We start from the raw sequence: 26,248 nt of genomic DNA, 5'->3' as shown, positions 1-26,248 counted from the left end.
GACGACCACACATTTGTGAATTGTGAACAAAGGAAATCGCGTTAAAAAAGTAGCAAAATTATGATCCCAGGTTGAAAAACACTATATATAAAGGAAAAAAGGAGTTTGGCCCAAGCAGTTTTTGAACTTTAGCTGTGTATACGTTGGAGTGGAAGAAGCGCGCAATCTACTTTAACTTAAAAAAGTCTAGTTAATAATTCTTAACAAAAATTATTATCCATTGTTTTGATATATGTCCAAATGCACACAATAAATATCAACTCTCATGATAAAATCAAATTTAAAATCAATTCTTTTTTCCAAATTTCAATTATTAATATTTTATTATATTATTCTACCTTAACAACGAATTTGATGAAATTTTATAATAGAATCAAGTGTTCTCAACGATTTTCTATATAATAGGATTTTTTTTTTATTAAAGAAAGACCTTAATTATATACTAATTGGTAGTTAAATAGTAACATAAGAGCTTATTTATCATTTCTCAGTTTTATTTCTCTATATCCCTAAATAAAAGTATAAAATACATACTCCGAGGAAATAACAAATTAAAAAGTTAAAAAAGAAACAAACAACAAAAAGTACAGTATATACTTGAAGAGGTGACAAGTTCCCATTAGTTGAAGAAAAATATAAAAAGAAAAGAATTGCATGCTTTTTGGATTTGGCTTTTCATGCATGTTTGTTTTTGGTTGTAATAGAAAAAGGAATATAATAATGCAAAAGAACTTACGTTGACAACAATGCTAAGTTTCAATTTTCTTCGTTTTATAAAAGAAGAAGCACCAAGTACAAAACTCCTATCAATTTTCCATACATTCATTTTTATGCTTTGTTACAACCACCCTTAATAATTGACACATCGAAAAAATTAAATACCCTACATCCCACTTATTTTATTATTTTGATTAAATTTTGGTCAAATCGACTAATTTTGTAATGAAAATTATTTATATCATATGATAATTATAAAATTTTAAAAAATTACAATCATAAAATATACTTATTATACTATAAGATTCAATTTTAAAATTTACAAAAACATGAAAAGTAAAATTATTATTTGAGGTCAAAAGAATTTGAGTTTAACCATCAAAAGTCAAATTAGGATAAAATAAACGGGGTGGAGTGAGTATTAATATACGGAGCTGAACCCAAGCTACTATAAAAACGAAATGATAAAAAACTTAACCGGGAGAAACTCAGAACTTGAATCACAATAATTTCAATTTAGAATTGAGTACTAAATATAAAAATAAAATAGGGCCTTGGTCCCCTGCTAGCCCTTGGACTGGAATACAACTAGAGGATGAATTAAGTCAAGCTTGCAGAAGATATTTATATCCGTATTTATATTTACCGTCAATGAATCAGATATGCTTCCATATTATAGTTATTATATAAACTTGATAATAAAGCATAAGATGATCCTAATTATGTATTTAGATCTAACAAGTGATAGTGTGATACTAGGGTTTAGGGTAGAGTAAAGCATTGTCCGGTACTCCGTTTCTACCAAGACTGAATAGATTCCGGCGAGGAAGATCTTTTTCCAATGGAAATCGACCACCTTCCCCGGTACTCTTTACATATAACTGTGGGTATATGCAAAGTGAACACACAATTATCATAAAGTGGTAGTCCATAATAAGAATATGTCAATAACAACTGCATGATCACAAATCATAATGGACTGCTTTACTCCCAAAGTGAAAAAGGTATAGATTCCATAACCTTTTCCTTTTTCCTCTGGCCTAAACATATCTTCCAACTCCATTATTCCAGCACTTCTAAAAACAAAAAGTATAAGCTAGGGACAGCAAAGTATCACATTCTTTCCCATTTTTAGATCATGAGTAAGGAATCAAGCTCAGAACTGCACCTTAATATGCTGGTACCAACAGCAAGCAAGCCAAACAGTTTGCTTATTACTATACAAATGATTATGTATTGCATTTTTCCTTCAGGTTAGGCCTCGAATTGCTTTTAGAATTACCATTACATCCATGTGCAAACCCAATAAACTCAGTGGAAAATGATTACTTGATGCAAGATCAACCCATTGGCAATACCCCCATCATATGCTTGTTATTACAGTCACCAACATACTTTCATCAATACCTATACTAATCTGATCTCCTGTCTCGAGGTAACAAGTACTAGTATCAATAACAATCTGTACTGAAAAATTGACAAGATCTTAGCACGAGGGGCTGAAATACAATTATGAATTACACGCATATTTCCTCTTTATTGAAATCTATTGATATAGTAGTTAATATCCTGGACTTACTGGACTATTAATTCCGCAACCAGCTAGCTAATCTTACAGGCGTATCTAAATTTTTAGCTTCAAAGAGTTACAAGCTACAAATACAGAGAGAGGTGACAAGAAAAATAGAAGCAAAATTCTGGTGTTGGTGTATAGTAGCGAAAACTTGCCTCTACTAAAAGAAAATAAGATAAAACCGAATCTTGAAGTATGAGTGAATATAGAGACACTAGACCAAGAAAGTGTGGTTTACTCTGGCAGTTTTAGACGGTTAAAGAGCACCAGAAAACTCTGCTCAGGCACAACATAAAGGAAACCGAGGTCTGCACCTTTGACATATGGCCCCATTCCCTGCATTAAGTAATGATCAGAAATTACGTAAACTACAAACTCCAGATTTTAAACCTAAGATAAGTGCTCTGGTCGAAAAATATGTCAAACAGTTCATTTACCCGTCCATTGAGTTGAAGAAGTTCACCCTCAACCCACTTTGGATTCTTAAAACCAAAATCTGCTATCCTTCCTTGACCTTTGTAACTTGCAACCTGGTATAAACAGAACTTCCAATTAGTAACCAAAAAGGATGTGCAAAATGAGATGCTATCTGCTGGTAATCCCTTTATTTTACATGTGAGTTATTTGAAACAAGTTCTATTTCACAGAATTACAAATTCTTACTAATGGTAGCATAAAATGGTACAACGTACTAAAAGTTGATAATATATGTTCATCAACATGCCATTGGACTCATTCAATCATCACTAGAAGTAAATATGAAACAAAAATACATTGGTAAAATAACAAATATGCCTATTTTAGTGCAACAAAAGGAGTTTATTATTTAAATTTGTGATGTCCAATTTTCAGTCCTAGATCTATATTACTTCTCTACATGCCCCACATTGTACCCGTGGAGTCAATTGTGCGCTATTGCCATAATTGAAGCTGATGCATTCTTTACAATGCACAAATGTTGTTAATAAGTACTCTACATTAGGTTTACCCAACATACAACGAGATAGAGAGAGAGTGAGAATTTTAAGCATGATTACCACTCCCAATTCATCTGGATACATCCCTCGATTAGAGAGGCGATTCCCTTGCCCAACTTTAACACGAAATGTCACCTGGAAAACCTCAAAGTTGTATCATTATTTAGATAGAGACGGCAGAAAAGAAAACAAATTTGTAAAACAAAAGGAGCTACAAACCTGGCCACCAGGGACATTCAAGTCCCCAGTAAGCTTTACTGCCTCGACATACTCAAAAAAATCCATGTTAGAGGACTCTTCATCACTATCAGTCGTACTATTCCAGTTCCCATATTTACGTCTCAGCTGAACTACCTCTGTGCCATAAGGACCAAAGGCACCCACATAAAGACCTACAAAAAAGTCATATGAATAGGTAAAAGTATAATCTTTAACAAACAAACAGGGTATGGTAGAAAGAAGATTAGAAACATGATAGAGGGAAAAACTTACCTTCAAATGGATCTAAATCACCATTGGAAGTGTTTATACGACTAAAACTTGTGTATTCAGATAATTTTTCTTTCTTCTGTGCCTGGCTAGCGGCAAGCTTTACAATTTCTTGAACGTCTCTAGAAACCTATAACAGAGATACACTTAATTTGGAAATCAAAAGTATTAAAGCAGCACGGAAATTTAATGTCTAAGAAAATATAAATAAAGGGATAAAATTTATTCACTTGCGGTTTGAATTTTGAATATGAAACTCCGAAACTTTTTCTTGATGCTGACAGTAAGGTTCAGGATTGATGACTTTAAATCGAATACTGGTTGTCCTATGGCGTATTATTTACATCCCTTTAGTCAAGTGCCACTCTAAAGAGGTGCTTTAGGCACCTACTCTTGAAGATTAAAATGAAACATTTAGACATGCTATCATCGAAAAAGGTTTCTTAATGAAAATTTAAATTACAACTTTAAGGAAACCAAAAAACAAGAAGCCACAGTACGTCATTGCCTTTCAGTATATTTTGCTGGCTGTACTTCACACCGCAGAAACAAATGGAGACGGTCAGACTGGTAAAATAATAAAAAACAGATCATCAAGAAGTGAACTTTAATTCTACTTCCTGAAATTTTTTTCAGAAAACATGATATAGCCTGAGTTGTATAAGAACAGGTAATATGATGCATGCTTCTTACCTCGCTAACAATACATATATAGAGACCAACAGATATTAGGCAAAGGCTGTTGCTGCTTCATCTTTAGATATTTATATGCTAATCAAGAGCCTATCTAGATTGCAATAGCAAGAGAAACATAAAACCATTATATGGCATGTTCAAATAAGTTCTAAACCTCACCCTTGGAGATACTTTATTGGCACCGAAGAATGCTTTAGCTACATCAGGAGGCATTAGCTCAGAAGCACCTTTAGCTGATATGGCTGCCAGCTCCTCATTTGGAAGAATACTTCCACCGTCGTGACCAACTCTTCCCACAGGAACATGTAGCAGAAAAGAATCTCTTTCCATATTTTTTATTTCACCTGGTACCCGCATATACTCATCCTTAGACGGAGATTCATCTTTGTTGTGTAAAATGCCACCAACAAAAAGCTTCATCATATCAAAATTTTTATCATCTTCAATTGCATTACCACCTCCTCCCAAAGAAAACTGGTCAGGCTGAATGTCATCCAAATTGCTAGATTCATCTTCGGAACTCTCGATTAACACTGAATTTTCATCATTTTCTTCCATAATCTGCTTCAAGGAATCACTGTTTTCTATAACTTCGTCGTCTGATTCATCTACATACGTTACTTTTACTTTCAATTCGGGAATTTTATCTTTCAAAAAATTTATCACACTTCTTAACCCGTCCTCGGTTACTCCCTCAAAAGTCATACTCTTCTCGTTACCCTTTTCTGATTTATCTTCATTGACCTCAACATCAACTACAGATGCATCCTCATCATCTCCAGATGGCCCTTTTGTGGATTTAGAAGTTGATGATCTTGTGGACTTTGTAGTGCTTCCTTTAATTCTCTTCAGGAAAACAACCTTACAGCAGAAAAAAATTCACATAAGATACCACAGCCATGTTAGTCTTGAAATCTCCAGACCTTTTATTGACAAAATTACATTACACCAGGCCTTCAAAGAAAAGATTCACAAAGATGGCAACACCTGCATAGTGTATGTCTTCTCGTCGTCTTTGACCACAAAGATCTCGAACAGCGGAGTTCCAGGTGATGCAGTAACCAACTGTCTGCAACAAAAGAAAGTATCACCAGCATTTCTTGCATAGAATATGTAATCGAGAGGTAGAAATTTCCAGTTATTATGTTCCAATCCTTATACTACCTTGGACTGAAAGTTTTTCCCACAAATCTTCCCACACCAGGAGTTATGTGTATTAGTTTACCAAACGGATCATCAGAATCTTTCGAATAGCCAACCCACCAACCAACCTGTAAAACAAAGGAGACTTACTTAGTATGATTAGCAGGATTCACTGAATAACTATTTACACAATATAAGGGGGAAAATCACTGCATAACGCTTGACGAACAGAATTTGAGAAAGTTCGATTGTGTGCTTCTATGAATAGGTTCACTGTCCTTCTACAATTACCATGCTTTATGCAGTGCCGCTGAACGAGGAAAGCATGTTCCAGCTTACCAATGCAAATACCTTTAGCTAGATACAGCTAAACAACTTCAAGATGTTTCACTAACATTTAAAGAGACAAAATTCTTCTAACCTGTTTGCATCTCTATGTTTTGTTTTTTCATCAAAAGGCGTACCATTATCCACTCTTTCAATTTTTATTTTATTCTGGTTTCTTTTTACCTATTTAAAATTTATAACAGTGTCACTTATCTAGCCAATGTTGACATCTTAAGAGCTCATAGTTGGAGACCTGATATCTAATGTGCTATCTGGAGAGACTATGGTTCCCTAAGTATAAAAGTTTGAACAAATGAATCAATAAACAAGATATTTGTTACTTAATGACAAGCTCCTAATAGTAGAGTAAATAAGTAAGAGAATGGCACACCCCCATAACAAACAAAGGGATTGTGAATTTGTATTCCGCCCACGAAGATAAATTACAATATATAAAGGCTATTAGTGGCATGAAACTATTGAAGCTAAGATTACCAGCCCACTTCCTGTACTTCTGCACAACCTGGAAGCTTCATGATAACGCTCCTCATCTATTGCATTCTGCAAACACAAAAAGACCAAATCTGGTAAGAAAGATGTAAACACATTGATTCTTCCAAGTAGTTAGTGCTACTGTGCATCTAATAACCTTCAACTCGGACATAATCTCAGCAATACTGTCTTTTGATGTTGCTTCTTTTATAGCTAATTTTAATTTTGCAGCTTCCTGGAAGTCTTCGTTCTCAATGGCATCTTCTAGTTGAAACTGTAAAACATATTAAGTTGGCCACCTGTGAGAATTCTCAGCCCACTAGTATATTTATTTTCATGAAAAGAAGAAACTCATAAAGTGTGGCAAAAGTTAGAGCAGACTTTCTCAGCTTTGAACAGTTCGTAATGTAAAGGGAAGGATCGTAGTTGCAAAGTAAGTAAATATCAACTCCATGCTACTTAAACAAATATATAGAAAGTACAAGTATACCTTTGGTATTTGATATCATATCTACTTGGGAATTTTTATCAAGAAAATATATCATTAGGCACTTTATTAATATTTTAAACCAAAAAAGGTGGTTAGCCAAAAAGTATCTTAAAAACTAAATGTTTAACTTTGTGGATGGAACCTTAATCCAAACACAATACACTGAGTTACTTAATTCAAATTTGTCTGAACTCTTAGACTGAGCTAAATTCGAATAAAATATGTGTTGTTAAAGTGAGTAATAAAATGCATATCCTTTTTATTATGGGTTACTTAATTCAAATTTCTCTGAACTCTTAAACTGACCTAAATTTCAAATTAACTAAATACTCATAACACTAAGTCAATTTGAGCTATATAAAAATTTAAAGTCCGGTAGGGACGACATGAGAACATAATGCTAAAGCATAATGTGATACCAAGATGGTTAAAAAGTATCAATTTACAAGAGATATCCAGATGGTTAAAAAGTATCAATTTACAAGTTCTTGTAACTTAGAAAGCTCATTTCAATATTTAATCTATCATTTCAGAAGAATTCCAGTGCCTGATATTGTAATTATCCTTGTACAAAGAGACCTAATTTGGCATTAACTACAAATAGTGGGACTAAATACAACTCCTACTTACAATACTCAATTAGCCCACCTAAACTAGGATGTCATTTTGATAACAACCATCAACTTTCAGTTATATAATTGTTATAAAAAGAATATCCTGAGACAATACCTACCCAATTTAAACCCTGTCATCTTAAAAATCCAATCTTTTCATCAAATTGACTAAATAACACCAACCATACAATCATATCACAGAGAGAGAGTGGGAGGAGAGAGAGAGAGAGAGAGGGAAAGAGATAAAGATAGAGAGGGGGGAGAGAGAGGGAGAGCGGGAGAGAGACAGAGAGACAGAGAGCGATATAGGGAGGGAGAGAGAGAGGGAGGGAGGGAGAGAGACCTTAAGAACAGAAGAAAAGCTCTCAGCTTGTTCAATCTCAGAAAAATGTCTATTCCAACGATTCCAATCCCAATCCAAACAAGAAGCATGTTTATAAAGATTAGAAGTAGAAGCATTGGCATTCTCATTCCCACTACAACGACAACTCAACAACTTGTGCTGCTTCAACACTTTACTCCCAATTCTACAACTTGGGTTTCTTGATAAACTCCAGCCCAACAAGTAATTAAGCTTCCTCAAGCTCAAAAGCTTGTCAGATTTCACAGGAGTGATGTGTGGCACTGGAACAGAGTGACCAGTGGCCCAAGCGTTGGCCACACCCATTTGTGTTGTTTCAGCTCAAGAAATTTGTGTGTATAAGGGGGCGTGTGGGTGAGGGGAGTTTGGTTTATGGATAGAATCGTCCGCCGGGATAATAATGTTTATGTGTATGTATGTATAGTGTGTGTATATATATGTTGAAGATTTCGGGTGGGTCAAATTAATCTCATCCGTGGATCATTTCTCTTCCTGGCCTCTTTGTTTATATTTGTCTACTTGCACAGCTCACCACGATATCTTACCCCGTAATATTTAATTAAATTATTTATCTTTTTATTAATTAATTGTATTCTGAAAAAGGTGAGCTGGTTTATTATGAGCAAAAACCCGAATCAAAATCGAAGCATGGAAAAATCGAACAAAATTGATCAGAACCGATCCGAAACATATACAACATCATTTATTTAGAGGGCCTGTGAACATTGTACTCATAACTCAAAACACTTTATCATACTTGCAAGTTACACGCATTGTTCAATACATTCTTTCATTACTTTGCCTGTCAAAAACACCGGCAATTTATGTTGTTTATAACCTGTACAAGATATATAGAACTCAATGATCATTATTAAACTGTACACAGTATTACAATGCTTGATACATGCTTGTATGTACTGAGAACCTGAGACAATTTTGCTTGATGCACGGGGATCATAACTAAGCAACAAGTTTCAAGTACAACTTGGCGGGTTTAAGCACTTGTACACAGCAGATGCAGGTTGTTTATAGGTCGGTATGCTACTCGTATCAACAAACCTAACTTCACCAGGGCCGAAATAGAGTTCCTTATGCCTGAGATATCAAACAAATTCACAATCACAGATCAGGCAGATTATATATAATGTTTATCTTTGAAATTCATGTTACTTCAGATCGAAAAATTATTCACCTTCGAAGGTCAAGTCCGACTAAACCTGCTTGTAGAATTGTTAAGTTGTCAGAATCAGGTGAAACAATAATTACAGTGTCCTCCGAGTACTGAGTTTCAAGAATTGACATGAGTTGTGTTACACGGACAAACACATCTGCTACGCTCTCATTTGGTGTACCATCATTAGTAGGAGGAGGCTTGATATTTGGAGAAAGATTGTCTGAAGCGTAAATCTGCGACATTCAAGTTTGCAAGATTATTAATTCATATGAACTATTTCTAGGAGAGGCCAAACAACCGGGGAAGAAATATCTCATCTAAACTGAGAAACTTGATTCTAGAAACAACCACAAAGACACAAACTCGACTTCAAGGATTGCATCCATGATCTATGGTACAAAGATCCTGGCAAACATATATAATCCAACAAATATGCTTGGAAATCTCTTGTATGACACTAGTACACTACCTTTATCACAGAATATATTTTTCGGCTTGGGTTACAAAAGGAATTCGAATAACTTTAAATCACAAAAAAAAACATTAAAAAACTCAATTTGTGCGGCTCCTCGATTTGGGCCGAAGAAGCAATGTCGCTATCATTGCAGCCTACAGATTAAACAAATTCTTTCAAAGACAAAAAATTGCAAAGTTCATATGAATGGTGTCTTACTTCAAAAGAAAAGAAACCTAGGAGAGAAAATTTACACACACGTGCACTCTCTAGAAAAATGAATTTAAGTAAAGGTAACCAAAGATTCTTTGTTCACACTAAAATAATAACTTCGTAGATAGAAAACAGGGGATGGTTAAAGAATCATATCCATGAACTCATACTGCAGCCTTAAATTTTAATAAGAGATGCCTCAACCATGAACTACGAAAGGACTGCAAGAGCATTGGTATATCTTTAAATTAAATAATTAAGTCATTCAGATTTAACCACAAAGTAAGATTTGTTTGAATCTGGCTATTTTAGAGTTACTTACAAAGTTGAACTGTGAAGGGTGTATCTTTAGTTTCTAAACTGCACTTTGTGTACCTTGAGTTTGCTATTATGTAAAATCTGAGTACTTCCAAATTCCAATAAGTTGCCACAAAAAGGGTTTGTAATTGTTAGAAAAGGTGATTTTTTAGTAATTTCAATCTAATTGTGGGTAAAAAGCATATATACTACTATCATTGTACATCCATTCACATACTGTTTCTCACTCTTCCTAGACATATTTCTCTGTACCTGTCTCTTCTTCAATTATTATGGGAAAGTCATTACCATTTTGAATCTAAAACCAAATACAACTATATCCATATTATATGTACTACCCATTACTGTACTGCATGTAGACCAATTAAATCATGATAATCATCAACGTTAAGTGTGAGAGCTTAAATGATGTATATGAGGATGTGAGCAGTAAAGAATAGTATGATTCGATAATGGTGGTGGGCCGGTGGCTATAGCGTCGAGAAAGTTGGGTTGCAGAGGTTAGTTTTTGGCTATAGAGGCAATGATGTTGCCTCTATTTGGAAAATGGCTTGGGGATAATCCGACAAAAAAAATCCCAACTTCATTGAATTAGTACTCTCCAATTATGTGATTTTTTCTGACCCCAGTTCTTGATTCTTTGGCAATTTCTTTCGGGAAGAAAAATTAGAGCAAGTCAAATCGTAAGAGGAATTGATTATGTGAAAATAACTTGTTTGTTAAGAATAACTAAAAAAAGTGATTTTAAATGGAAGGATGAATATGTAGCAAGTTTATGTATATGTTATGTATTATGTTGTACTTCTTATATAATAATTATTATGTTTTTAGTGTACTGCTTCTTTTTGATTTACAATTTTTTAGTTTACTTTGCTTCCCATCCTATACGAGGATAACAAATTTCATACATACACTTTGCAGTTTTAAAATCCGAAATGTAGATGTTACCTTCAGAGTAATTTTTTATTAACTATTTAATGCATGCAATTTTTATAAAATTATTCTTCAAATATGTACTTCTTGTTTTTCACTAGCATTGTTTTCTAATATACTCCGATATCCTAATAGGTTTAGCATTTATTATTATCTATATCTATACTCCTAAATAAAGAATTAAGTAGTGAAATAGATAAGATCTCAATTTTAAATGGAAATTTCATGCACTCTCTTTAGCCATGCCAATGGAATGATAAACTAATAAAAACTAAATGGTCAATTATATCAAAGAGACAGTCACTTTCACCGGAAGCCTCATCAGAATTTCTTTTCTATTTTATGTAATATTTTTGGTCAAACATTCATATTTCATACAAGAATTTAATGTTATCATTAAAAACTCTAGTTATGTAAATTATGAAATACTTAAAGTACAACTATTATCAATCTAGTTGCTGTGATTGCATATAGTTTTCTACTTTCTATACTTTCTTGGTCTTTCCTAGAGCTGACAATTCGTTCGTTTCGTATACTTTCGTGTAGTGTACTTTCATGTTTCGTGTCATGAATGCTTAACCCAAACCCGAACCGTTAATGATTCGTTTCGTTTCGTGTTCATGTATCTTAATTTCATGTGCGTTTCGTGTCGTGTTTCGTGTGATTTAAAATAAATAATAAAAATAAAGATAAATTTAATTTATATTTAAATATTTTGCTTTTACTGGTTGAGTCATAAGTCAACAAGTCATGCAAACTCAAGTGCATTCAAGTCTTATGAAATTTAAATTTGAATCTATTTTTTGTAAAAATTATATGTAAATATTATTGTAAGATATATGTATTCATATAATTATGATAAATATATTTATATATTTAGTGTACTTTCGTTTCGTGTCGTGTACCTAAGGATAAAGCCAAAACTGACACTAAATTCATCTGTACTTTCGTGTTCGTGTACTTTCGTGTTTGTGTACCAAAAATATCAATCCAAACCCGTTATTTTCGTGTCGTTTTCATGTCGTGTACGAAATTGCCGGCTCTAGTCTTTCCCATATAGATGATAAATACTGAGCTATTCAAAGGATGCCATTAGGTCGATGAGAAATCAAAAGCAACATCTCATTTAGAAAGCTACCAGATGCATAATATCAGCCGAACTAATAAGCTTGGACGAACCATAACTATTGCACATCTTCGTAATTACTAGTTACATAAACTTCCACAAACAAATCCTTGAAAACTTACTTCTGAAATGGATTCCAAATTCTTCCCCTCGTACGCTCCTAAGCCACGAGCATCCAAGAAGCTGTATTCTGGTACTATGTTACTGTGTTGAATCAAAAGCAAAAACCACAAATTAAGCAAAGCTTTAGCCAACAAACAACAAAGCTAAACTTCCAAATATAAGAACCCAGTTGTGGTTCTTTTGCAAACAATAAGTACAAATTCAGTGTTAGTCAGTGCTCAATGACATCCAGCAAGCACACATGATCTTTAGCTAACCTAAAACTACTTTAATCTTATGACAAATTCAGCATTAAATTCATTTAAGCATAAAATAAACAGCTTACAAAATTACGGTGTTAAAATGTGTATGCATATACAATATACCTTCTGTTAATCTTGTTCACAGCAGCAATAACCTCAGCAGCCTGATAAGCCCTCTGAGTAATCGAGGGCCAAATCCAGCAACTGCGATCACAAGCCCCCATATCCCTCAAAGCTAAAGCAGCCCTAATAGTCTGTTTTTTACCAATCTCAGATAAACCATTATCCATAGAAGTTTTAGCAACAGGGTTAGTATTAATTATCCCCAAACTTTCAAACTCAGATTCCCCAGCTCTAACCAAAAAGTACCTACATTCACCATACCAAAATATACATGGGAAATGTTATTTCCAGAACATTTTTTTTTTATTTTCCAAGCTATTTGTAGCATTAAGATACAAGAAAATGCTACAAATTGTGTATGGGCTAATGAAACACATATGAAAAAACTTTAAAAGTATTATAGCAATTGGTACATAAATAAATTATTAAGTGAAATGAATATATTTTGCAGTCCCAACATAAATTAGTGTGTTAATAATATCGATAATCGAATAAAATAATAGGGTTGGAAGGGTAAATTCATTTATCGAGATTTAACGGGGTACCTATTGGTGAGGCGAGGAGGGGGCATTTGGAAGAGACCACGAGCTTGAGAAGCAGGAGTTGAGAAGTGGGGTTGAGGGGGAGTGAAGAGTGGGGTTATTGAAATGGTGAGAGAAGTAAGTATTTGACGCCTGGTGTGTTGATTTTGAAGAGAATGAGAAGGAGGGTTGGGAAGTTTTGGAGGGGTTGAAGTGGAGGCAAATGTAGCGGCTCTTATCATTTTTAACTTCAATGTCTCCTCTGGTTAGATTCAACCGACTAGTAGTAATGTTTTTCAGATTCTTCTGTCAAGTCGTACTAGCACTTAGCAGTGGATCACTCTTCAATAATCGTTAGTCGCAGACCCACAAAATTTTTTCAAGTACCCCGTTTGTGTTTGCACATTATTTTTATCTGAATAAAAAATCATTATTCGAAAATTTATGTAGTAAAGTAGTAAAGAAAGTAAAAAGTATAAGGGAGCTAGGAGTATATTTAATTGGAATTTTAAAGGAGTTTTATGGATTTTAAAAATTATGGAGTTTTCAATTTAGATTTTAAATAATTTTTTAAAATCTGAAGGTATTTATCGAATATTGAAAAAAGACTTTTAAAATTTAAGTGTATTTAATTTAGATTTTAAAAAATCAATAAAAATTTGGTGGTATTCAATTTAAATTTTAAAAAATCCATCAAAATCTGATGGTATTCAAAAGTTCATGAATTTTCTTTTATTAAAAAAAGTTGTGAATTTTGATGAATTTACTAGTACATTTTTTATATCTTGAAATCTCTTCGAAATGCACGAGATTTTAATGGATTTCCGAAAAACTCCACAAAACCTGCAAGACTTTACAAGATTTCTGGATCAACTTCATCAAAATTCGCGAACAATTAAAATCAACGATTTTTTTTTAAAATTCATAAATTATTAACAATTTTTTAAAATTTGAAATAAATACACTCCTCCTAAACCTTGATGATCATGTTGGAGCCTGTTTAATTTTGTTGTAATATACCTTATAAATAGTATTTGTTTTAACAAATTTCGATAATGAGCCAAAATCGATAAATTTTTGTGATAAATAAAAATCGAATTCAAAACATGACAACAAGAGATAAAACTTTAACATTATGTCTAAATTTTTTAGTATTCGGCTGTTAAGTGTCATTTTAGCTCCCTTGGTTGCATTAGCAATCTTTGGTCAAATAAAATTTATCTTTGTTATTAATTCTTTTATGACTTATCTATCAAATGCTAAAAACTATTCTGTTGTTATTTTCAAAAACTGAAAATTAAATTTGAATAGGTTAGATGTATTTTTTTTATAATTATTTTTTGTTTTTTAAATAACTGTTCCAAATTGTCTCGCAAAATGGATGACATTTGTATCAGAAAAACCCGGGACTAGCCAAATTATACAGACATTAACAATTAAACTTGGGCCATATTCAAGGGCCCGAAATAAACCCCAAATAAAGTTGGGCCATATTGCGGCCTCTTTACCCCGTTCCCAAAACAAACCAGAAGAGAAAAGCACAAAGCATTTCTAGGGTTTTAGTTAAGTCCAGAACACACATTTTCCCTCGCAAAACCTCAGCTCTCAGTACGATCCGCACTTATTTCTAGGGCATATACACACAGATTATACACACATCTTCATCTCCTTCAATCATGCAATCTCCAGTACTTGTTCTCAGTAAGTTTCTCTACTCACTTCTCTTTTATTTTAATTTTACCGATCGCAGTTATAAGTCATTTAAATTCTGTTGTAGATTTATTGATCTCGATCTGTCAATACTCGCCTCGATCTGTGCTTTTATTTTTTTTAGTTTAAATATTGTTTCGGTTTCGATAAAAGCTGGTGGAAGTGAGAATTGTTAGTTGGATACTGTGTTATGAATTTAAAACTAATTCAGATGTATTCGATACGATATTGTTAGAATTGGACACGGTGAATGGAGAGTGTGAGTCGAATGAGTTGCTAACCGGCACATTTTGAATTTAGTAATAGCTTGTAGCGGTTTCTTTATTATGAGATGCATATGGCGTTTTTATACTGTTGATTTATTTATGAAGTATAATCGTTTTTTGACATTGTGAGCCTCGGAGTAGTTTGTATTGGTTTTTTCATTAGAGATGTGTTTCGTGTTATTATACTATTATATTATTCATAGGCATAATTGTTTTTTTTGACATTGTAAAATTTTGTTTCTTTAGTTAGGGATGTGTTTCGTGTTATTATACAATTATGTTATCCATAGCCATAGGCATGGTTTTTTTTTGACATTAAGAATCTTGTAGTAGCTTGTATCGATTTCTTTAGTAGAGATGCATTTGGTCTCATATAGGATTGCATTATTAACATGCATAATTGTGTTTATGAACATTTTTTAATGGAGTTTAGCGGTGATGAAATAATACAATATAATATATGATTTTAATTTTTGAATAAATTGCATTGAGATGTATTATTAGTCAGATGTATATTGTTATTGATTTGAAATGTTGTTAATTGTTTGCTATGAATTTAACTAACAGAGGATTCGTTGAAACGTGAATCTGGAAGTAAGGTGCACCGTGCTAATATTCAAGCTTCAAAGGTGAGTATACTGTTTCTAATTTTTGGTTTCAAGTAGTTTAAGTAAAGAGATTGGACTATCGATATGTACTTCAATCTCTTGATCATTAACCCTTCTACCTCTTATTCCTTTATATCGTCCAGTACTGTACATGTAAGGACACCTTGATATTATCTCAGACGCAAGATTACTGTGATTTATTAACACTTATTCTCAACTTCAGTCCTCCAGTCATACTATCAGTTACCATTACAACACGACACATGCTTAACTAGATTTTTTTTTTAAAATTGGTCCGTGGATAGGTGAAAGTGATTAATTGTTGTCATTGTTTTAGCCAGTAATAATATTTTTTGGTTTTTAAATAATTGCATAGTCAAACCTAATATAGTCGAAATAAGGTTTTTCTGGTGGGGTTATGTGGCGAAATGCTGTCGTTTGATCATTTTTACTATACGGTGCAGGCTGTGGCTGATATAATTCGCACCACATTGGGTCCAAGATCTATGCTAAAGATGCTACTAGATGCTGGTGGAGGTATATTTCTCTTAAGATATTTATTTAATTCTAAATTCTAAATATTTACTTTAGTTAGGCAATTTTTTCTGTCATACCTTGTACTTAAGGTAGCTTGCCTACTTATTAGACAGAATAACAGCTATGTGGACATGTCAGATGGCATAACCTTTTGCCAAAGACAAAATCATAAATCTTCATTCCTCAATGACCATTCATCGTAACCATTTTTTCACAAATCATTTTTTGACAAAATTTGCACTAATTTTATTTTTAAAATCTCCATTCTGGGTCAATATTGTTTTTGCCGTTACCTTCAATTCCTGTTTGGGTAGACAGATACTTTCTAGATATTTTTCTATCATTCCGTCCTCATTTGTAGATGTTTATATTGTTTTACTTGCCATATCCCGTGCGACCAAATTTAACTCCTTATTTTTATTCTTGCTTGGGTAGACAAATATTTTCTAGATATTTTTCTATCAGTCTGTGTCCTCACTCATTTGTAGATGTTTATATTGTTTTTCTTGCCATATCCTGTGTGACCTTGTGCCCAGCACACTAAATTTAACTCCTTGTTTTGCCCAATATTATTGATTCCAGTGGAAAGTTTTTGGAAGCATATCTTAATCCTAAACTTAGCATATATGAAACAGTTCATTGGGAATACTGTATGCTCAAATTGTTGATGGACTGAACTTCACTTCTATTCTATTAATTGATTGGAGACAAGTATTTCCCCCAATTTCTTGACCAGCTTTTATTATTTTTTGAAGGTATTGTGGTCACGAATGACGGGAATGCAATTTTACGTGAGCTGGATCTTGCTCACCCTGCTGCAAAGGTATCTCTTTATTGACACCATTGTAAAGAAGATGTTAATATCTACCTGACTGAGATTGTATTTTAGTTGGTCCGTATACTTTGTTGTCTTCCTGCATATGCTATTACTTCTGCTTGTCTTTCGGAGAATTTCACAAAACATATAACTCTTGAACCTTAATCAATATATCTAATATGATTTCACAGTCCATGATAGAGTTGAGCCGTACACAAGATGAAGAAGTTGGTGATGGAACGACCTCAGTTATTGTTCTTGGTAAGACCACTTGCAGAAGTCTTTATTAACGTGATATTTCATCATGTGTTATTTAGTTTCATTTGCAAGGGACGTAATGTGAAATCAGTAACTATCAGTCACGTATTTCTTTGTTTGCTGCTGGTTTTAGGAGTATGTTCCATTTGTGTCTTGTATATTTGTTACTGACCATTAATGTATTTCTTATTGAAGCTGGTGAGATGCTTCATGTTGCTGAAGCTTTCATTGACAAAAGTTATCATCCTACAGTTATTTGTCGAGGTAACCTCTATCGGTTCTTGAAAACTCCTGCTTATCTTTTTAATAACTATTTCTTTTTAGACTGACTGCTAAAGTATTGTGCTTTTATTTATATAGCATATAACAAAGCTCTGGAGGATGCTCTTGCTGTGCTTGAAAAGATTGCAGTGTCCATTGATGTGAACGATCGTAAGCTTCAGCGAAACTTTACTTCGTTGCTCCTTAGTTTTAGAATGTGTTACCATTTACATCTTACTTCCATCAAATAAGTTTTGCGAGTTAACGGTGTACATGTCTTAATGTGTAAAACTGACACTGAAGTGATCTATCACCATCTATCTTATTTCAGTAGTTATCATGCTCTTGCATCAGACTAAACTGGAATCCCTGATTTCTTCTCTGAATCAAATAATTTGTTTAGGTTTTTTGAAGACTGTTGAAATAAAAAAAAATGTATAGATATATTCAAAATGTTGGTTTTCCGAAGACCGTTATAACTCCAAATAATGTGTAGAGATATTCAAATTGTTGGAAGTGCTATACTTTTCTTGTCTGAATTTCTATATATGAACTGTTCGAGATGTAATGGAAAGGGATTTTATTGGCAGGTGCCGCAATGTTGGGATTAGTGAAGAGTTGTATAGGCACAAAATTTACTAGTCAGTTTGGGGATCTCATTGCGGTAAGTTAATTTTCCATGTACTATCCTGATGTCATTGCGGAGCACATATTAGTTAGACGAGCAATAATAATTTTCTGGCTTTGCTTTTTTTGTTGTTTCGAAATGTTCCTGGTCTTGCAAGTTTTGTACATTACGGTAATTGTATATTCATACTCGAATATTTTGTAAAATATGAATCCAACCATTTGTGGTTTAATGTCTTGTAAATCATTTTCTTTTGACTTTTAGGATCTAGCACTTGATGCAACTACAACAATTGGTGTTGACCTTGGCCAAGGACTGCGGGAAGTTGACATTAAGAAGTACATAAAGGTTGAGAAGGTCCCTGGGGGTCAGCTGGAGGACTCAAAGGTTCTTAAGGGTGTTATGATCAACAAAGATGTTGTTGTCCCTGGAAAAATGAGAAGAAAAATTGTGAATCCTCGTATTATTTTACTTGATAGTCCTATTGAGTACAAAAAAGGGGAAAATCAGACTAATGCCGAGTTAGTCAAGGAAGAAGATTGGAGTGTCCTCCTTAAAATGGAAGAAGAATACATTGAAAATCTCTGTGTGCAGATACTGAAGTTTAAACCTGACTTGGTTATAACTGAGAAAGGGCTTAGTGATCTGGCTTGCCATTACTTCAGTAAAGCTGGTGTCAGTGCCATCAGGAGATTGAGGAAAACTGATAATAATAGAATTGCTAAAGCATGTGGAGCTATTATTGTGAACAGAGCAGATGAACTTCAAGAATCAGATGTGGGAACTGGAGCTGGGCTTTTTGAAGTTAAGAAAATTGGAGATGAATTCTTTGCATATATTGTTGAGTGCAAAGATCCTAAAGCATGCACTGTCCTTTTGCGGGGTGCTAGTAAGGATCTTCTGAATGAAGTGGAGCGAAACTTGCAGGTAATATCCTGATTTCTGTTGGAAGATTTCTATCCTCTACTACAGGTTCTGAAACATTTTTCTATGTGCAGGATGCCATGTCTGTGGCTAGAAATATCATAAAGAATCCCAAACTTCTTCCAGGTGGTGGTGCAACCGAATTAACTGTATCTGCTACATTGAAGCAGAAGAGTTCATCTGTTGAAGGCATTGAGAAAGTAATGTGTTTTGCTTCTTGATTATATCTCTTGGTTGTCTGTTGTTGGATAGTTTTTAGACGATTAACTGGTGTTTTTTTGTGGAACAGTGGCCATATGAAGCTGCTGCAGTAGCATTTGAGGCTATTCCTCGAACTTTGGCACAGAACTGTGGTGTCAATGTCATTAGGACTATGACTGCTCTTCAAGGGAAGGTAAGAAATCTGCTATTTAATTTCCTTATTCAAACTCTGTCAGTGGTTTATAATGTGGATCGATCTTGTTATGTATGTTATTTTAAAGTAAATATCCTCTGCAGCATGCTAACGGTGAAAATGCTTGGGTCGGAATCGATGGGAACACAGGTGCAATTGCAGACATGAAAGAGTCGAAGGTTTGAATACACTCGCCCATACAACTTGTTTGTCTTGGTTTTCAAATATAGAAAACACGAATTTATTGATTATAATCAACCTGCCATTATTTATTTTTTCCCAGATCTGGGATGCTTTTAATGTGAAGGCTCAGACCTTTAAGACAGCCATAGAGGCTGCTTGTATGCTTCTCAGGATTGATGATATCGTGAGTGGAATTAAGAAGAAGCAAGCTCCAGGAGCTGGAGGCCCATCGAAACCAACAATTGAGCAAGAAGGTGATGCCGACAATGAACAAATGATTCCTGAATGAAGTCCCTCTGCTGTATGAAGTTGTGTTGGTAGAAAGCTCAACAAGTGTCGTTTCATGAGACCTGTCACAAGAGTAACAAGTTTGGTATCTTGGTAGTTGCAGCAAGTTTTGGTCTGATTTAATGTGGTTCTGTTTTGACCTTTTAATCTTTGGTGGGAGTTTAGATGTTCATATCATCTTTTCTTAAAAAATGTAATTCCTTTGTACCTTTCTGATTCAGGGATATAATATCGTATGGTTGGATATAGTGCTACATTAATTAGTGTATTGCTAAACTATCTTTGAAGATGTAGTCAGTGGTTTGCTTGCAATTATATTTGAATGGTATCAAATTCTTCTGTTCGGTTAATTGGATTGAAATTAACGATCAACTAATTATAAACTAGATCAAAGACTCATCAGCAGCACTTTTTAAGTTGCAGAACAAGATTATCTCATTCTGCTCAAATCGTTTCCTTGAAAGTTGAAACTATATTTGCCATTTTTTCATTTTAACAAAATCAATAAAATATATATAACAATAATTATGTTATAATTTTTAAAAAAAATTAGAACAGAGTGTTCAAAAATAGTTTAAGGCGAGACCTTCTCTTCTTTCATATTAAAACCAAACATACAACATCAATCCGTTGTAGTCTAGTTGGTCAGTATACTCGGCTCTCACCCGAGAGACCCGGGTTCAAGTCTCGGCAACGGAAAATTTTTGCATTCCATTCACTTGTTCCTTTTTATTTTTTCGCCAATTATAAAGTCCCTCATACTATGTTTTTGGTCGAAAGTCTGATGCATCTATCGCTTTCATTCAAGACTCGTGGTGAGTTTGATTTATTAAAATTGTTAAGAAAGTTGAGAATGAGAAATGCTAATCGGGTTGGAGGCAGATGGGTTACATATTGGTAAGTCTGTTATTACAATGTAGTCCAAAGTTTAAAATTACCAAGGCAGTAAAGATTGTGTTTGATACAGTGCCTCATAGAGATTTGGCTTCTTGAAATGCTATCTACATTCACTTACCTGAGCGCTCTTAAAGAACTTATCGATAACGGAACCGGTCTAGGTGTCAATGGCCGTGCAGAGAAGGTATAAGTTATTATTGTCAGATGCAGTTGTGATGCATATGCAGTTCTTTCTCACTCTCCAAAGAATGAGAAGCAAGACATAAAGGTAACAAGCTCGTCGTTTGCTTATCTTTGCATCTAGTTGAAGCGTTAATTTAGTGCTCTTACATAGTACTACTCTTCCAACAAAAACATGCACAACTGATAGACAACGTAAGTACTTAATTGCAACACAAAATTTATGTACAACATGAGTGTTTACCACGTACTTAATGTGTGCATGATATCATGTATGAAAATGCTTAGTAAGTGTTTATGCAATAATAGAACAAGATAAGAATATTATGACACGTTTAATCACGAGTTAATAAGTAACCCTTGGATAGGCTCAAAACGACGCACATAAGTGTGGGATATTACATAATTTTATTGACGCTATTATGGTAGTATCTTACTAGACACTCAGTGTGAGGCTTCCTTATCTCTCTTGAAGCTCAAAATGACAATGATAGGGAAGGGATTAGTATAGAGTTCCTCTCTGGTGATGACTAGCTAGGATACTTACTTGCACATACATGACCATCACCACAACCCATTTATTTTGTTAACCAGGGAAAAAGCATTGAGGGGAAAAAAAAGCACTCAAGGTCTTTCCTTTACTTAAATGGGCAAAACCCCAAACACCAATCTTTTCACAAGACTATCAAACTGTCACTTGTTTAATCTGCAGTGGTCCAAGTCGAGTTATTCTCAGATATCCAGTGGCATACCTCAATATTCCCTGAGGCTCGACCCTAGTGCTACGAAAGCTCCATGACCTGGACTCCATGATGACGTTTCCTTGTGACAAATTGCAACACCTTGATTAATCTTTGCCTTCAAATCAACATCAAGAATATACCTTAACTTTAGGCACAGAATGACAGTAGTAGTGTCAATTAGGATATAAACTTTCTTGACATGACACTAGCTCTCATGGTTAATTCTTTTTTTCACATGATTCCTTTTCATCTTTAATGCAGATAATTCCCTTACCAGGGTTATATATGATAAGCCACACTCAACAAAAAAAAAGAATGACAACTTTATTGAATTTTTCATTCTATAACCATTCTGAGCATTGAACTTGTGACCTTTGTTATGGTAGATAAGTGCTTTCATCGTGAGTTTTTTCGCTTACACGGATATTTTAACAGACATGTAGCAGGTGTAAATACTCTGTTCATACACAGAAAGTTGATGCAAATTGCTTTAATTTGTATACATATCCTGTGTCAATATTTTAACATAGTAATTTTGTTAATGGCAGCACTAAGAAAAATCGGAGCACGAGTAAGAATCAGTAAGTCCAAGCACTTACAGGTTGTGACTTCTCTCGTAGTACATAGTGAAGAAAGCATGCCTGAAGGAAAGTCCTAGTGTTACAGATTGTGACTTCTGTCTAGTACACATTGGAGACAGCACGTACCTTGCCAGGTTTGTTATCTGGTCATCTCCATTCACTCGCACACACAAACAATGTACTATTGCAATGCAATCATATTGTTCATTTGCCATTAGACTTTGCTCTAGTATCAAAGTTTTTAATAGTAACAATTAGTATTGTTAGAGTTTATACTCTTTACTAGGACACTATTGGCAATCAAGCTATAAAAAGTTTGATTAAAAAGTTACAATATTCCGTGTTCATATAATAAAGGAAAGGGAACTGATCGTAAGCCTTGATGCAGTTCATAAAAATTGTTTTTTTGCTAGTTTAAGTAAAAACTGTATTAGTGAGATCGCTTGATGTATAAGTAATTTCCACAATAACTAAACAACTCATTCTTATCCAGTGATCTAGAAGTTACGGTTTTATCAATTTAGAGTTCCAATATTGTAATTGTATCAAACCCTGCACGCATCATTACAATTATGTGATGGTAAAACTATTTACTACTACAGGCCATGTTACAGATTTGCACAGCGTTCACGCGCATCACTGCAGTCCGTGATCGGCACTTTATTATATATGTATAAGCCACAAACTCCAAGCAGAAGATCATAACAACAATCTTTTGACAAAACTATCCAACCCTGTTTTGTGATCAATCCGCAGTTGTCCAAGTCAAATCATTCTCAAATATCCAGTGACATACTTCAATCTTACCTGGGCTCGACCCTAGTGCCACGAAAGCTCCATGACCTGGACTCCATGATGATGTGTCCTCGTGACAAATAGCAACACCATGATTAATCTTGGCCTTTGAATTAACATCTAGAATGTCTGCTGTATAGACTCTAACTTTAGGCACAGAATGACAATAATAGAGTAAAGAAGGATACAAAGTCTGATGACACGACACCGATTTCGTTATTCGTCCACCATTAATTCCTCTGACTTCCCCAACCATTATATTTTTTCTTGCCCCGTTAACATTCTCAGTCGTCCTAGCAACCACATTGTGACCTAACACCGATACAGCAAAGTCTATCATATCCTCCACAGATCCAACACAACGCTTTGACTCGCCCGGACTAGGAGCCCGCTCACACTCCACAAGTGCATTGGACAAAACATGCTCCATGCTTGAATTATCAGCTGCCCCAAAGACTTGTTTGAGCTCGTTCAACTCACTTGTGGAAAATGGTAATTTTGATGCAATCGCCTGTGGCAGGAATGACCTTTTTGGCATCCTGTCAATTATATCTGGCATTTTCATGACCACCCCTTCTTTTAACATGGACTCTCTGAAGAACTTGCCTCCAAATTTCACTGATCCCCGGCTCACATTTGAATGTCGTTTGGCATATTGTTTAAACGTGACACCGGTATGAGCATAATCTTTAAATGTAGTATTAACACCATAAATTTTGAATTCGGAAATCTGATTTGTTGTACCTCTGCCGTATTCCTTGAATCTATCTGTACCTTCATTGAATGTTTGCCCATAATTGACAAAATTTGCTTTCTCGTACGAGGAATTTTTCCCATAAGATTGAAATGTGTCGTCTCCAATGTTGGCTTGGTCTCGGTAATTCGTAAAACTATCAGTACCGTTATGTATGCTGGTACCATAGTTTTTGAAATTATTTTTGTTATTATTGCCATTGTTGGCATAGCTGCTAAACGAATCGTTTGCTGCATTACTCAATTCACTGTAACTATTGAATGACGATCCAACGACGTTGGAATTGTTTCCATAATTAGCAAATTCAACCGGATTGGCATTCCCTTTCTTAGCATAGTTAACAAATGACTCACTTCCAGAATTAGTATCATCCGTGTAACTTTTGAAAGAAAGATTGTGTTGAGATGCTTCTGAAGCATAAGTTGTAAAGCGGAGGTCAGGGACGTTTGCTTTTGGATAATATTGTTTAAAGTCACCAGAGCCACCTTTTGCGCCACCAGCATATGAGGTGAAGTTCGCGCTACCTACATTGGAGTCAGTGCCATAGGTGGTGAAGCTCTCACTGTGTTTGATGGAGCTACGGCTGTAGCGCGTGAAGGAGCTATCTGCAGTATTCTCTCCGCTGTCCGAGTAGTTCTTGAATGTGTCTGCTCCAGAGAATTTTCCAGTGCCGTAATTGGAGAAGTTTTTGTTGTTGTAGATAGCAAAGTTGGAGTCTTTAGGGTTAGGATGGTCATAGGAAGTGATGCAGAACAAGTTTGCGGAAGAGCAGAAGGCTGAGATGTGGGCAGGGAGAGATTTTTGGGCTGCGAGTTTTGTGAAAAAGGCGGTGTCAACAGCGGAGAGAGGCGAGGCTTTGGATAGAAGGAAAGGAGGTTGTGGAATGTTGTTGTAGATGTGCTTGTTCCAGTATCGGATCAACGAGGCTTTAGCTGTAAATGGATTTTCCTTGGTCTTTAACGTAGTACTTGTACTTGTAGTTGCACCGAGTGAAACCTGTAGATTAAGAAAAAGACCGTTGAGAAACATATACATTTGTAAATAAAAACAGAAACTAAAAACCAGTTCGTTTAGCTATATGAGCTTACTGTAGAGAAGTAAGATACTAATATGAAAGGGAACCAGAAAAGAAGAAGACTAGCGGGTTTGAGAAGCTGCATTTTGGAGAAGAGGAATTAAGGTGGATTTGGATTAGAATGATGATTTTATAGGAAGAGATATGCAATATATATAGCTAGTTAGTAGACAAGTTTCAAAATTACGGTGTTTAAACTTTTATAAATTTACTCGAGGAATATAATTGTATTACAATGACATTGGAGTAATCAACTTTGGGGATTCCTTTACTGAACTATACTGTATACATGAATCAGAAAGTAGGTAACAGAGAAACTGAATTTTTAACTTGAATGGCTACTGTATAAAGCTTCGGAGTAATATCAAATACTTCTTATTGACGTCAATGTTGATACGAGAAACAGCTCAATTATCTACACATGTAAAATGCCAAAAACGCAGTCAAGCTTTTAAAGACAATTCAGTTCACATATCTCTTTGTTTGCAATTTTCAACTTGGGTGAATTAGAGGTTTCCTGGCCCGGAGGTTTCACCTCTCATGGTAAGTACCTCATTACTTCTTCTGTAACAAAAGCCTCAGGATAATGGTTTGATATGTGTATCGTGTTGTCACAAAACATTTTTCATTTACGAAGGTTTAGTCTGTGTCTCACTCGAGTTTTAGAAGCAAAACACTGAATTTGTTCCTCCTGTGGATCTAGTGAACTCGGAAACAATGTTAAATTATTAACTCTTCCCAAAATGTAGGTATGCAGATAAATGATTAACCTACACTGTGTCTCTTAGTGTTGGAATAACAAGTGCAGGTAAATTATTGGCATGATAAGTGAATGTGGGTGAAAGTGAAGCGTAAACAACAAGGGCCTCTACTCCAGAATTTGCTCATATGTACTACAGCCCTGCAACAAAGTAAAAAAGAAAAAGAAACAAAGCAGAGAGGGAACATTTGAATAGATTCCTGTAGTCTTGGGACAGCACAAAAATTAAAGAGGAAAAACATATCAGTAACCCGGACAAATTGCTCAAAGCAAAATCTAACTTTAGTTGGTTTTCATGTGCTCACTGAACACTGTCATTTCCATTGTCTTGAACACGAAATCAGATTTTTTTGATAATTTCTTGATTATCGATTCTTTTCCATAATCACTTTGCAAATTACATGATCAAATTTTATTTGTTTGAAATTGTTATTAGTTATGTATTGTAACTTTTCACTCTTTGCATTGTACACATACATAGGG

At 34.6% G+C, this 26,248-nt stretch overlaps 4 protein-coding genes and 1 non-coding gene across 5 annotated transcripts; 2 read left to right on the top strand and 3 right to left on the bottom strand.

Annotated features, from left to right (window-relative positions):
• Positions 1-2,166: 2,166 nt before the first annotated feature.
• On the bottom strand, positions 2,167-8,296 carry LOC141723694 (protein EXECUTER 2, chloroplastic-like). The gene is made up of 11 exons (XM_074525556.1): positions 7,862-8,296; positions 6,572-6,688; positions 6,418-6,483; positions 5,617-5,723; positions 5,440-5,521; positions 4,612-5,313; positions 3,760-3,886; positions 3,487-3,659; positions 3,328-3,402; positions 2,728-2,820; positions 2,167-2,626 (listed from the first exon to the last, which is right to left on the bottom strand). The coding sequence occupies exons 1-11, from the start codon at positions 8,183-8,185 to the stop codon at positions 2,525-2,527; spliced, it is 1,968 nt and encodes a 655-aa protein (XP_074381657.1). The 5' UTR covers positions 8,186-8,296; the 3' UTR covers positions 2,167-2,524.
• Positions 8,297-8,584: 288 nt separating this feature from the next.
• On the bottom strand, positions 8,585-13,444 carry LOC141723693 (uncharacterized). Its single transcript, XM_074525555.1, has 5 exons — positions 13,131-13,444; positions 12,586-12,831; positions 12,220-12,301; positions 9,072-9,286; positions 8,585-8,974 (listed from the first exon to the last, which is right to left on the bottom strand). Exons 1-5 carry the CDS (start codon positions 13,346-13,348, stop codon positions 8,854-8,856), a joined length of 882 nt encoding a protein of 293 aa, XP_074381656.1. The 5' UTR covers positions 13,349-13,444; the 3' UTR covers positions 8,585-8,853.
• Positions 13,445-14,635: 1,191 nt separating this feature from the next.
• LOC141723692 (T-complex protein 1 subunit gamma) lies at positions 14,636-20,273 on the top strand. Its single transcript, XM_074525553.1, has 13 exons — positions 14,636-14,807; positions 15,650-15,711; positions 16,155-16,227; positions 16,983-17,050; positions 17,236-17,305; positions 17,498-17,566; positions 17,663-17,734; positions 18,154-18,227; positions 18,456-19,118; positions 19,190-19,315; positions 19,405-19,509; positions 19,614-19,688; positions 19,793-20,273. The coding sequence occupies exons 1-13, from the start codon at positions 14,783-14,785 to the stop codon at positions 19,979-19,981; spliced, it is 1,671 nt and encodes a 556-aa protein (XP_074381654.1). The 5' UTR covers positions 14,636-14,782; the 3' UTR covers positions 19,982-20,273.
• Positions 20,274-20,606: 333 nt separating this feature from the next.
• On the top strand, positions 20,607-20,679 carry TRNAE-CUC (transfer RNA glutamic acid (anticodon CUC)). The gene has a single exon. It is a non-coding gene; the product is annotated as a tRNA-Glu (tRNA).
• Positions 20,680-22,874: 2,195 nt separating this feature from the next.
• LOC141723691 (polygalacturonase 1 beta-like protein 2) lies at positions 22,875-25,274 on the bottom strand. The gene is made up of 2 exons (XM_074525552.1): positions 25,019-25,274; positions 22,875-24,926 (listed from the first exon to the last, which is right to left on the bottom strand). The coding sequence occupies exons 1-2, from the start codon at positions 25,088-25,090 to the stop codon at positions 23,127-23,129; spliced, it is 1,872 nt and encodes a 623-aa protein (XP_074381653.1). The 5' UTR covers positions 25,091-25,274; the 3' UTR covers positions 22,875-23,126.
• Positions 25,275-26,248: the final 974 nt, after the last annotated feature.

The sequence above is a fragment of the Apium graveolens genome, chromosome 5 (genome assembly GCF_009905375.1).
Source record: "Apium graveolens cultivar Ventura chromosome 5, ASM990537v1, whole genome shotgun sequence".
In the NCBI taxonomy this organism is placed as follows: domain Eukaryota; kingdom Viridiplantae; phylum Streptophyta; class Magnoliopsida; order Apiales; family Apiaceae; genus Apium; species Apium graveolens.
Note: the sequence above shows the minus strand (reverse complement) of the source record. Positions and strands in the feature narration are given on the sequence as shown.

Bases quoted from the DNA above. Each gene is read 5' to 3' on its own strand.
- LOC141723691 (XM_074525552.1), bottom strand. From the start codon at position 25,090: ATGCAGCTTCTCAAACCCGCTAGTCTTCTTCTTTTCTGGTTCCCTTTC. The intron at 24,927-25,018 runs GTAAGCTCATAT...CTTAATCTACAG, and splicing joins TAGTATCTTACTTCTCTACA to GTTTCACTCGGTGCAACTAC.
- LOC141723692 (XM_074525553.1), top strand. From the start codon at position 14,783: ATGCAATCTCCAGTACTTGTTCTCA. The intron at 15,712-16,154 runs GTGAGTATACTG...TATACGGTGCAG, and splicing joins CTAATATTCAAGCTTCAAAG to GCTGTGGCTGATATAATTCG. The intron at 17,567-17,662 runs GTAACCTCTATC...TTATTTATATAG, and splicing joins TCCTACAGTTATTTGTCGAG to CATATAACAAAGCTCTGGAG.
- LOC141723694 (XM_074525556.1), bottom strand. From the start codon at position 8,185: ATGGGTGTGGCCAACGCTTGGGCCACTGGTCACTCTGTTCCAGTGCCA. The intron at 3,887-4,611 runs GTGAGGTTTAGA...TCTCTGTTATAG, and splicing joins CCAATAAAGTATCTCCAAGG to GTTTCTAGAGACGTTCAAGA. The intron at 3,403-3,486 runs GTTTGTAGCTCC...GAGGTTTTCCAG, and splicing joins TGAATGTCCCTGGTGGCCAG to GTGACATTTCGTGTTAAAGT.
- LOC141723693 (XM_074525555.1), bottom strand. From the start codon at position 13,348: ATGATAAGAGCCGCTACATTTGCCTCCACTTCAACCCCTCCAAAACTT. The intron at 12,302-12,585 runs GTATATTGTATA...GATTCAACACAG, and splicing joins GTGAACAAGATTAACAGAAG to TAACATAGTACCAGAATACA. The intron at 9,287-12,219 runs GTAAGTTTTCAA...TGAATGTCGCAG, and splicing joins ATTTGGAATCCATTTCAGAA to ATTTACGCTTCAGACAATCT.